This window comes from Cricetulus griseus, chromosome 4 (genome assembly GCF_003668045.3).
Source record: "Cricetulus griseus strain 17A/GY chromosome 4, alternate assembly CriGri-PICRH-1.0, whole genome shotgun sequence".
Taxonomy (NCBI): domain Eukaryota; kingdom Metazoa; phylum Chordata; class Mammalia; order Rodentia; family Cricetidae; genus Cricetulus; species Cricetulus griseus.
The window spans coordinates 101623795-101636512 of NC_048597.1; the positions used below are offsets into that span (position 1 = coordinate 101623795).

The 12718-nt window shown below is 39.6% G+C and overlaps 1 protein-coding gene across 9 annotated transcripts in view; it reads left to right on the forward strand.

Moving 5' to 3' along the window:
• The window catches only part of Atxn2 (ataxin 2), a 93988-nt gene that overhangs the window by 53798 nt on the left and 27472 nt on the right, over positions 1 to 12718 (forward strand). For 7 of the 9 annotated variants that reach the window (XM_027414072.2, XM_027414075.2, XM_027414073.2 and 4 more), the window contains exons 7-14: positions 2154 to 2245; positions 3026 to 3223; positions 4341 to 4519; positions 6315 to 6524; positions 8972 to 9154; positions 10617 to 10814; positions 11325 to 11432; positions 11771 to 11841. In XM_027414072.2, coding sequence (XP_027269873.1) covers positions 2154 to 2245; positions 3026 to 3223; positions 4341 to 4519; positions 6315 to 6524; positions 8972 to 9154; positions 10617 to 10814; positions 11325 to 11432; positions 11771 to 11841 — 1239 coding nt within the window. The remainder of the gene's footprint in view (positions 1 to 2153; positions 2246 to 3025; positions 3224 to 4340; positions 4520 to 6314; positions 6525 to 8971; positions 9155 to 10616; positions 10815 to 11324; positions 11433 to 11770; positions 11842 to 12718) is intronic. The other 2 variants (XM_027414076.2, XM_027414077.2) reach the window with 2 other exon arrangements.

Below are 12718 nucleotides of genomic sequence, written 5' to 3' on the forward strand. Positions count from 1 at the left end.
TTTACCTTTGTTGTAATATATCTATAATACATGCAGATAATTATATTTCAGGCTATTTTGCAGCATTATTTTTGTTAGTACCCATATCAAAAGCATGAATTATTTATTTATTTATTTATTTATTTATTTATTTATTTATTTGTTGTTTTCTGTATAGCTTTGGCACCTGTCTTGGAACTAACTCTGTAGACCAGGCTGGCTTCCAACTCACATATATCCACCTGCCTCTGCTTCCTGAATGCTGGGATTAAAGATGTACGTCACCACCATAAGACTGCAAACATGAATTTCTTAATAGAAATACATTCCTACCAAAACCCAGAAAAATATCTAATGTACTTACTAACAGAAAAGCAAGTTTTAGAATAGCATTACTGTATTTGAATTCTAAAAATTACATATTGAGTGGGAGAGAGAGACAGAAAGACAGAGACAGAGAATATGAATGAGTCTGTGTACACATTAAGACCAGAAGAGGGTATCAAATTCCCTGGACTTGAGAGCTGCTATGCAGGTGCTGGAAATCCAGCTTCATTCAAGAGTACTAATACCTCTTTTTTGTTGTTGTTGGGTATTATTTTATTTTTAGACAGTTTGGGGGTTTTTTTTGTTTGTTTGTTTGGTTTTTTTGAGACAGGATTTCTCTGTGGCTTTGGAGCCTATCCTGGCACTCGCTCTGGAGACCAGGGTGGTCTCGAACTAACAGAGATCTGCCTGCCTCTGCCTCCCGAGTGCTGGGACTAAAGCCATGCGCCACCAACACCCAGCTAGACAGTTTCTTAGTTGGGTTTTTTGTTTTGTTTTTAGACAAAGTTTCTCTATGTAGTCCTGGCTATTTTGGAGCTTGTTCTGTAGATTTAGCTGTTCTTGAAATCAGATCCATCTGCCTCTACCTTCTGAGTGCTAGGATTAAAGGTCTGTACCACCATACCTGGCTCAGTAGTAAGAGCTCTTAATCTTAAAAAACCATTGGCTTAAGCCCAAGAAATTCTTAATAGTAGATATTTATGTGCCTTGTAATTTGAAGATGCTTAATTTTGGTGGATATTTTTCTGTTTATTATGGTGCATCACTCAAAGATTATAGAAGTCATAGTCTTCCAATTAAAACAAATTAGAGAGAGAGACACACGGGGAAAGTGAACCTGAATGAGAGAGAGAGGACACGTGTACATGTGGAGTCCTGAAGACAACTTATGGGAGTTAGTTCTCTTCCTTGACCACTGAGACATCTCTCCAGCTTTAACCTGTCAGGCTAAGAGAGGTATGTGGCAAGCCATCTGTTGATACTTGCCTCTGAAGATTCTGCTGTATTTGCCCCAGTTCTTCCAGGGTGAAGAATGCAGTTTCCTCCTTCACGGATAGAGGGTTACAATGCTAAGGTTGGAAGTTAGGGCAGTGGGGCCCATAGCTGTTGCTGAGATTCTTTTGCAGTTGTTCATGGCAAACACTTCTAAAACTTGGCTTGTGTGGTATAAATCCCACTAGCTTTCCCATTGCTTTATGCTGTCCTTCCTTACCTGCCTAGGGGAATGGACAGTAGCAGAGTGTGGTATTCTGGCATGGAAATCCAGTAGGAAAAATTTTGGCTGCTTTTCCTTTCCCAAATGTTTTGGGCTATCAAAATGCACCTCTTGTCATTCTAAGACCCAGTTTAGTGATAGAAGTTGTGCAGAAGGCTGTTAGCACAACTGAAGGAGAGAGAACTCTGACCCAAGAGGCCCTGGATTTATGATGTGACTGGATGCTCTAAGTTTTCCTTATATCCTCTCAGATAACTCATGTAACCACCTACTTATCTAAGAGGATGATACTTTTGAGAAGAGTTTTTCCTAAAGAGCTGTTGTTTTGTTTTCTTTTTGTTTTTTGAAATGGGGCTTTTTTTTTTTTTTTTTTTTTTTTTTTTTTTTTTTTACTGTGTAGCCCAGGCTGGCCTTGAACCAAAACATCCTCCTGTCTCAGTCTCCTTAGGTATGACAGGTATGAGTTATGTCTAGCCTTCTTTAAAATGTTTCTAAAAGCAAATTTGCATTTGTGACAGGAAGGTGTGGAGTTAGGTCCTGCCAGTGCAGTTTGTTAGATGTTATTGCAAAAATTGGTTGCAGCTGAATTAAAAACTGGGATTTTAAAAAATGACCTTTATTTTCTTTCTAGTCTAATGGATGGGATCCCAACGATATGTTTCGATATAATGAAGAGAATTACGGTGTAGTGTCCACATATGATAGCAGTTTATCTTCGTATACGTAAGTTCACAAAGTTCTCTTTTAGCTAATTTTTGTCTACATCAGCTTAAATTATGTTGTTGAATTAATGTCTGTTTCATTTTAAATTACACATCGAAACAACAAGAAGAAAACTGACACTGGTGGCATACACCTTTAACCCAGCACTCTTGAGTTTGAGGCCAGCCTGGTCTACAGAGTGAGTTCCAGGTTGGTCAGGGTTACACAGAGAAACCCTGTCCCAAAAAACCTAAATAAATAGATAATAAATAAACAAACCAAAAGATGTGACATTTATTTTTGTTAACTATTTAGGCTGACAAACTCATATTAAAACAGGGAATAGATACAGTTTTTTTTCCCCCATACCTTGTTTTCTGGACAAAATACATTTTGTCTTTTTTTTTTTTTTTTTTTTTTTTTTTTTTTTTTTTTTTTTGAGACAAATTTCTCTGTGGCTTTGGAGGCTGTCCTGGAACTTGCTCTTGTAGACCAGGCTGGTCTCGAACTCACAGAGATCCGCCTGCCTCAAGAGTGCTGGGATTAAAGGTGTGCGCCACCACCGCCTGGCCCTTGTCTTTGTTTTTAAATTGTAAAAAGGTTAAATTTATAGGGATAGGGTTTGCATGAACCATTTCTTGAAATAGTAAATGTTCTATGTAACAAAAAATGCATATTTTAATTTATTATAACAAGTCTCTGATGACCCCATGCACTAAACTTTCTTAATAGTTGTGTGTGACGCATAACATGAGTGTGACATTGAAGCAATCACTTCTGTCTTCTTCTCTTTGTGTTTAGCGTTCCCTTAGAAAGAGATAACTCAGAAGAATTTCTAAAACGGGAGGCAAGGGCAAACCAGTTAGCAGAGGAAATTGAATCCAGTGCTCAGTACAAAGCTCGTGTGGCCCTTGAGAATGACGACAGGAGCGAGGAAGAAAAATACACAGCGGTCCAGAGAAACTGCAGTGATCGTGAGGGCCATGGCACGAGCTCTAGGTATATAAAGGGAACCACAGTGCAGTGTGTTGGACACATTGAAGGGTTGTATGAGAAAATGTCCTGCATCTGTTTCCTCTTAAATGAAGCTTAGGTAGACAATGCTGATGGGTTTGGTTAAGATTCTATTAGAGAAAAGATTGTGGTCATCTTGATAGGATCTTTTGGAATTCAGCTGGAGTCTAGTGTTGAAGACACTAATACCCAGCCCAGACCCCAAGGAGCTCCTTAAAACAAGATTCAGAGGGACTCAGTGACCTGGTGACATTGTACTCTTTTTCAGGGTGAAAGTGTGTTCAGAGTACTGGGGATGTCTAGAGTGAGAATGCCCTAGAATTGCATGTGTAGTTCAAGAGCCTTACCAGGTGGTAACGTTTGTAACAGGATAATGGGACCTGTTTGCCACTGGCAGTGAGGGAAATTTTTTTCATCTCTGTAGACACATAACCCTGTCAGAGTCTGGCCTCTTCAGGCGAAGGCTAAGACCCAGGGTCAGTATTTGTATGTCATTGTGGCAGATGGCAGAAGCACTTGTGTGCCATATTTGAAGAGTGGCTTGTAGGGAACAGTGAGGAACAAACATGCTCTGAGTCAGAGAGTTTTCTCTGTGTAACACTGTGCAGCTGAGAGAAAGCAGTTAGCTGCTAGACAGACTCGCTGTGGGAAGGCTGGAAACAAGGAAGGCTTGAGCCTTACTTGGAAATTCAGCTTTTACTGATGCTTCTTCTGAGAGCATGTGAGCTAAAAACAGTGTGAAGTGAACTTGTGGGGAGAAATGATTGATGACTCAGGGTTGAGTGCATTTGCTGGGCTTGTAGGACTCTCATTTATTCATAAACATGTTGTTGAACATCTGCTACATTGTGGGTAAAGCACAAGCTGCATCCTGTCTTCAGGGTTTCACAGCTGACTTTTGTGATTTATCTAATCATCATGGAGTGTCAGGGAGGATGAGAGTGAGCACAGCTTGTTAAACTGCTGGTGGGAAGAGTTACAATGCCATGAGACAGTGTGGTGGCAACTGAGCCTTATGTGAGAAAAACTCTTCTACCTGGTGTTCTGTTAGCCCTGTACTTTTTAGCTAGCATAAATAATTTAGAGGTTCTCTTATTTCTAGGGAAAGTAAATATATTCCTCCTGGACAAAGAAACAGAGAGGTCATATCCTGGGGAAGTGGGAGACAGAGCTCACCACGGATGGGCCAGCCTGGACCAGGCTCCATGCCATCAAGAGCTGCTTCTCACACCTCAGACTTCAACCCGAACTCTGGTTCAGACCAAAGAGTAGTTAATGGAGGCAAGTATTTTGACCAGATTATATCTAAATATTTAAGAGTTAACATACTGGATAGGAATGTGCATGCCATTTTTTTTTAATCTTGTAGAGTAGTTTTTAATATAACTGAGTCTTGTTTTGTGGCTATCAGATAGTATGACATCATATGTGTCCTTGGCACATTTAGAGGGACACCATGGTCCTGAGCTGTTGCATATCTCTCCTACTCATTTGGCCTAAAAACACCTCACACACAAATTGGAAACTCTTGAAGAGATTCTCAGTTTTTAAAAAAATGTGGTTATTTAGGCATAGTTCATGTGGAAGGCACCTCAGTAAATGCAGATTCGTTTTTATTAACTGATAGATTTCCATTCTGTTCATGTCAGGGAAGATCTTAGGGTTATTTATGAGCAAGAGTCATGTGAATAAAATCATGCTAAAAATACAGCACAGAACCTTTGGTTTCTGAGGGCAGGTGTTAGAATGTGGCTGCTTGGATCTCTAGTAGGAAGGCACTTCTGTAGTGTCTTCTGTCAGGTGAATACAGATTATAGATGTTAATAGAAATCTGGTAGACTGAACAGCAGAAATGAATTATATGGCAATATTGTAATTGACAGCAATAGTGTGTTGTTACTGAGGGAAAAGAATCGACAGCCAATTTCAGGTGTTGAAGGTTAGAACAGTGCAAGCTAGATGAGGAGGTTCACACCTGAGGCGGGGGGATTCCCAATCTAGGCTACATTGGGAATTTGAGACCAGTCTGGGTATTAGGAAACCTTATCTTGAAGGAAGGGAGGAGAGGAATTTCAGATGTAAAAACAGGGAACACTAACATTCTAGTTTCATTTGTTTTTGCTGAGTCTTCTCCAGAATTCCTCTCTAAGTAAACATTTGAGTATTTTCTCTACCTAGTAATGGTGGTGGAAATTTCTTTGTTCACCAAGTAAAGATTTTCATTTGTTTGTGAACAGAATTTTCAAGTTAAAAACTTGAAGGGGGCTGAAAAATATGTGATACTCTAGCATGTGGAGCCCCTTGGAAAGGAACCCTGGACTATTGGCTGAGCATCAGGGAAACGGTCATAATGCCTGGCGTGTTGTCAGGGCCTGTGCCCTGCAGTTTGCAGGTCTTCACATTGGTACAGCGGGGTGTAAATAAGTGGGGCACTTTCTAGTGGGTTGAAATGAGATTTGTTTTACAAAGCACCCAGTGCTGTTACTCCAGCATTCTACAAAACAATAGAAATAAGTTCTTATTTCTACCTAAATGGGACTTGGTTAGTGAGCTTTGAAACTGATGGTTAGGTTCAAATGCAGACCTGATGAACATCTCAGGTGAATGTAAGGAAACAGTTTTTATAATGGCTTCAGAAGCTGCTATTTCTTTTTTATTGTTCAGAGCTAAAACCAGTGAAGGAGATGCCCTTCCTGAGCAGAAGTGACTGGTTTACTGAGGGAAGTTATCTATGTGTGTGACTTTATCTTTACAAGTGATGGCTGAAAGCAGCTGAAGAAGTAGGGCTACTAGGCAGAGTCTTAACTGTCTTCTTCAGTAGTATGTGTAGATCCTAATTAACCCTTTGGGAACGTGGATTCATTTAAACAGACTTAATTTTAAGGAGGTTAAAGTAAAATGTGAATCTGTGTCAGTTAAGTTATGCTAAAACTTATCACAAATCAAATGACTGTCCTCAAAGGGTTAAAATGTACAAGAAATCATTTTTGTCATTTTACTTTTTTTTTCTGTTTACTTTTTCCCTCATTTTTTTCTTTAGTTTTTATACTTTCCTTCATATCATTTGTTCTGTCAGGTGTTCCCTGGCCATCGCCTTGCCCATCTCCTTCCTCTCGCCCACCTTCTCGCTACCAGTCAGGTCCCAACTCTCTTCCACCTCGGGCAGCCACCCCTACACGGCCGCCCTCCAGGCCCCCCTCGAGGCCATCCAGACCCCCGTCTCACCCCTCTGCTCATGGTTCTCCAGCTCCTGTCTCTACTGTGCCTAAACGCATGTCTTCAGAAGGTACAATACCACGATTTGTTCATGTTTTTTGTTTGTCTTTGTTTAACTCCTTTGTGAGTTTATGGTTACGAAGTAGTTTCCTCTTCATTATTTAATAACCTATAATTTCTGTGTTTTAACTTGAGTTTATTAAAACTATTTCTATTAACCTTTTGTTCACTAGAGTGAAACTTGTTAAGTGCTGTGTATAAAGCTCTGCACTGTCCTGGATGTAAAGATGAGATCTGACCTGTCTATAATGGCGCTGCTTTCAGCCCAGTAACAGTGATGACCCCACCAGGGCTGTGACCCACTTAACCGCTTCAGTGCTTGGGTGGATACAGCCCTGCCATGGTGCCAGTGAACCTTCCTGTTGGCCAAAGGCAGAGTACTATTTTGGGGTCTTTTGTATTCCATGATATTCCTTATAGTGGCTTTGTATGTCTACCCTCAGGTAAAAATAGTTTTTAGAGTACCTGAGGAACTGTAAATTTAATTGGATAATTACTTTTAAATTAGTTTTGCACGATGGTTATAGTGATAGGCTACTTTAATGGGGAGGCTTTATCTAAAATTTATCAATTAAAAAACATGTATAAATTTTTTTGTCTTTTTGCTCTTGTCAAAATTGTTTGTTTTTGGTGCTAAATTCACTATTGTTGCATGTCATACACTTTGAATGGTGGTACATGCCTGGGACATAGGCAAGAGGATTGCCAAAAGTGAGATCAGTTTGGCTTTTCATGAATTCTAAGCCAGCCAGGATGATATGGTGAGACCCTGTCCCAGTCACCCCAATATCCTGTTCCAAAAAGGTAGCATTCTGATTTAATGCAATTTATAAGTTAAAAAAAATGTTTTGTTTTAAATGACAGTGTCCTTTGAATTCAAAATATTTCTGTTAATGTTCTAATCAGATTGTCTTGGTAAAGTCATGATAAATATAACTGATCAAGACTGATAAAATTTCCTGAAGAAGCTGCTTGGGAGTAAACTATATTGGCTACTTTTAAATTTTCACCCAGGCAGAAGGGATTTTCATAGCTGAATATTGAAATGTTGCAAAGGCAAATTTCACTGACATTTAATGCTTGCCTCTTGTAGTGGTCCCTAGCAACAACATGGATCTCTGTTGTAGACCATTGGGGTAAATGTGTTTATTCTATGAGAATACCTTAGATAAAGAGCTGTGAGCATAAGTGAACTGTGAGCATCGAATTGCAGTCAGATAAGAGGGCTGCTCCTGGACTGTCCACAAAAAATGCTCTACATTGTTCTGGGGTGTTGGTACCTCTAGGTGAAAGCCCTAACAGTAGGCTGGCTCTGGCTAAAAGTCCTTGCCACGAAAGCCTGATGACCTGAGTTTGGTATCTGGAACTGACTCCACAAAGTTGACTTCTCACACATGCTATGGCATATACAAGCACACACCCCCCATACCATAAACATAAAATATTTAATAAATTAAAAAAATAAAGTCCTGACATTAAGAACCATTTTCTCAGAGATCATGTCTGACTATGTTCCCACTGAGAACACAAGGAGAGAGCATGTGTTAGGAGCTATACCTTAGACTCTGAGAAAGGTAGTTCTGGGCTTGTGTTTTTAGTCAGTGGCTTAGTACTACATAGCTGATGGCTGTAGACACAACCATCCCTAATGGCTGGCACAATCAGTGATGTAGTGTTAACAGTGCAAATTTCTGCCAGATGTCCTTCTGGTCTTACGTGGCAGCATTTATATGTGAGGACTGCCATAAGCCATGATTTGTAACTTGATGATTGTGGCCAAAGAGAATTGAGGTTTCTGTTTAAAAAATACTCCTCCCCACCCCCCAGGCCCTAAAGGATATAGCTCAAAGATAGAATGTTGGCCTAGCAAGTATGGGGTCCCTAGCACTGCAAAAAACATTTTTTTTTTTTGTCTCATTTTGGAAGTAGTAAAATTGGGTAGAAAGGTAAAGTAAGAATGACTTATAGTGTAGCTGTAATTCCTATTAAAACATTATTATAACTTATTCTGTAGTTTATACAGTGTTATGGTGTGTTGTTTGATTTATCGCCAATCAATCAACTCTTATATTTCCCATGCCTCAAAAATAAAGGGAAATAAGGCTAGGAAGGTCGGTCAGCTGTATGAAAGCTTCTGCTTTTCCAGAGGACCTGAGTTCAGTTCCCAGCACACCCTCACACAAACACATAGACAATATAGTCAAAAGTAAAAATAAACCTTAAAAGGGGGAAATAAAATATACTTAGATAATTGACATCCCACAAGATAATTCTTAATGTGGCCAAAATCAGAATAGTGTGGTTTTTTAATTTTTTTCTTCAACCAATGAAAAGCTATTAGGGAAGTAAGAGTATATATCTGTATTTAGTAAAAAAAAAAAAAAAAAAAAAAAAAAAAAAAAAAAAAGCAAGGTGAACACTGCAGGACTTAAACAACGTCCCTTGTGTCTTCCTTAGGCCCTCCAAGGATGTCTCCAAAGGCACAGCGGCACCCTCGGAATCACAGAGTCTCTGCTGGGAGAGGCTCCATGTCTAGTGGCCTAGAATTTGTATCCCACAACCCCCCAAGTGAAGCAGCTGCTCCTCCAGTGGCAAGGACCAGCCCTGCAGGGGGAACGTGGTCCTCAGTGGTTAGTGGGGGTAGGTATGACACCGTGACAGTGCTGATTTTGTCATTATAGTACAAACATAATAGGGCTCAGCTGAAGATCTGAGGAAGAACTTTCGTTAAATATGGTGGCCTAAGTAGGAGTTGCCAGTTATAAAATATCTCAGATACTCTTGACAGTAGTTGAAGGTACTGTCCCATTATTCTGGCAACTCTGTCCCTGCATTCAGTTTGTAAACATGTTTAGACTTACCGAAATGTTTTTCCATGGCATCTATGTGTGGAATGAATAAACAGATACTCATCTTGTGATCTTCCAAGTCTACATGAGTAGCCTGAGAAGAAGCTGTCAGTAGCTGTAAAGATCAAGGGTCCTACTTTGAGCAGATTGAATTAGGCCCAGACTGCTGCACTGTTGTATCGGTCAGTCTGCAGTGTTTCCTCCCAGGACTGCAGAACTAGAACCTGTTCCCGCTTTGCTGTTCATCATTACTTTTTTTTTTTTTTTTGAGACAGGGTTTCTTTGTGTAGCTTTGGAGGCTATCCTGGAACTAGTTTGTAGACCAGGTTGGCTTTGAACTCAGAGATCCGATGCCTGCCTCTGTCTCCTAAGTGCTGGGATTAAAGGCATACACCACCAACGCCTGGCCATTACTTTTCTTAATTAGCCAGTAGACCTTTGCTAGAAAGAGGTCTTTAAGCTTAAACAAAAGCCCAGTACTGTTAAATGTCTTTTTTTTTTTCCTATACCCTTGAATAGTGCAATCGTAGTAGCTGCCCTGTAAATTCCTTTGCTGTTTCCCTTGACCTTAGCTGAAGATTAGAAAGAAAGTAGAAGGTGAGAGAAGAATCTTGAAGTGTTGTACTCCTTTGACATTAGTTGGAAGTAAAAGAAGAGTGACAGTTGCTAGAGATAACACTGAGAATCATGTTACAGGCAAGTTAGAGTAGTGAACGCTTTCCTTCTATGATGCTTGTGACTTCACAAAGAAAAATCACTAAAGTGATGGAAATTGAACCATTTTCATTATGCCCTTGAGTCTGAACTGTGCAAATAGGTTTTTATTGGACAATGAAACATTAAACTTTTTTTTGAAGCATTCATTCATTCATTCATTCATTCATTCATTCATTCATTCTGTGTTAAGAGACAGCTTTAGGCTAATTATGTCCTAATTTACTTCAGCATTGGAACTGGATCTTCATGTTGCAAGAAAAAGTACATAGGCTGAGCAGCAAGCTACCAAAGGGGTTTTACTTACTGTGTTGAAGGAAATAGACAGGTGTAGTCTCTCTCACACCTTAAAAAGTAACTTAGTATTATTGATGTCTTTTTTTTTTTTTATTCCCCTTAGTAATTTATCTTGGCATTAAACTTTGCTGTTGAGCTTTAATCAGAATACTTCAAAGTTAACACATTTAATTAGGAGTGAAAACATATTGGTAATTTCTGTCATATTTCTGAGAACTTAATGAGCATCTTTTTGCTTCTAGTTCCAAGGTTATCTCCAAAAACTCATAGACCCAGGTCTCCCAGGCAGAACAGTATTGGAAACAGTCCCAGTGGGCCTGTGCTTGCTTCTCCACAAGCTGGCATCATCCCTACTGAAGCAGTTTCCATGCCTGTCCCAGCTGCATCTCCTACTCCTGCCAGCCCTGCATCCAACAGAGCTCTGACCCCATCTATTGAGGGTATGAAATGAAGATCTTTCCTATTGTAACACTGTAAGACCAAGAGCTATATTCAGAATATACAGTGGTGTTTTTATGGAAGCAAGTTAGCTGTGTATAATATTTCTCTTCCATGTATATTATTTAATGTGGTATCAGACAGAGGTTCTGACCTGCTCTGGTGTGACACGCAGGGAAGAAACTCTATTTAGTGGATCTTTTTTCTCCTCAAACTAGAATATTAGAAGTGTTTGATTTTTTTTTTGTTTGTTTGTTTTTATTTTAAAGATTTATTTATTTATTATGATTTATTATGTGCACAGTGTTCTGTCTGCATGTTGCCTGCAGGCCAGAGGAGGGCACCAGATCTCATTACAGATGGTTGTGAGCCACCATGTGGGTGCTGGGAATTGAACTCAGGACCTTTGGAAGAACAAGCAGTGCTCTTAACCACTGAGCCATCTCTTCATCCCCCATGTTTGGTGTTTTCTCATGTTGTTTTCCTAACTTTGTCTGATATTTTCCTTCTAGCTAAAGATTCCAGGCTTCAAGATCAGAGGCAGAACTCTCCTGCAGGGAATAAGGAAAATATTAAAGCAAGTGAAACATCACCTAGCTTTTCAAAAGCTGACAACAAAGGTTAGAGTTTGTTAAAGTTTTTAGACATAATTAAGAAGTAGAACAGTGTTTAACTAATTTCATGCTCCATACTGAGTGCCCTCCTTCTGAAATCTATTTATGTGCAATGCATGTGATAATAAATACCACGCAGAATGGATATTTGAAGTTGTTAGTCTTCGGGTGATAGGTCTGTTCTCATTTCTTATTTATCTCCCTTCCCCCACTTAATAGTAAAGCCATTAAAGGAGTGTGCCACCACTCCTGGCCTCTGTTCTCATTTCTTATATCTCATACTAACAGAGTTTTAAGTTTAAGGTCAGAAGTAATTTGGAATCTAACAGGTTTTGGTTTTACAGGTATGTCACCAGTTGTTTCTGAACATAGAAAACAGATTGATGATTTAAAGAAGTTTAAGAATGATTTTAGGGTAAGTTCTCTATTAACTGATTGGTTAGAATTTCAAAAAGAAAATGGTGATTTTTTTTTTAAATATAACCAGTTCACAAAAATACATTTTAAACACAGACAGACAGACAGACAGACAGACAGACAGACACACACACACACACACACACACACACACACACACACACACACACACACACACACACACACACGGCATTAAGTCACATGTGTGGAAAGTCAAACTTTTTTTTAAGTTTTTTATGTATATGAGTCTGTGGGCCATGGGCATGCCTAGTGTCCTTGGAGACCAGAAGAGGCAATGGATTGCCTGGAAATGGAGGTACAGGTGGTCATGAGTCACCATGTAGGTGTTAGGAACTGAACCCAGGTCCTCTGGAAAAAATGCCAGTGCTCTTGTTAATATATTTTTTCCAGCCCACTGGATTTATTTTGAGAGAGAGAGAGAGAGAGAGAGAGAGAGAGAGAGAGAGAGAGAGAGAGAGAGAGAGAGAGAGAGAGAGAGACTGTCTGTTTGTCTGTCCGTCTGTAAGTGGGTATATGCATGTAAGTTCAGGGGCCCTCTAAGGCCAGAAGAGATTGTCCTCACTTGGAACTGGGGTAAAGGTGATGGTGAAATGCCTGATGTTAGAAATTGAATTTGTATCTTTTGAAACAGCAGTAAGCACTGTAAACTACTGAGCCACCTCTCTAGCCCCTTGATAATTATTTTTTGTCTTAATTTTGCTTTTATTTTTCCCAAAAAAGAGTTTCTCTGTGTAACAGCTCTAGCTGTCCTGGAATTAGCTCTGCCTCTGCCTCTGCCTCTGCCTCCTGGGTGCTGGGACTAAAGGTTTGCACTACCACCACCCAGTTCAATTATTCTTAAAGATGTCTTTGTC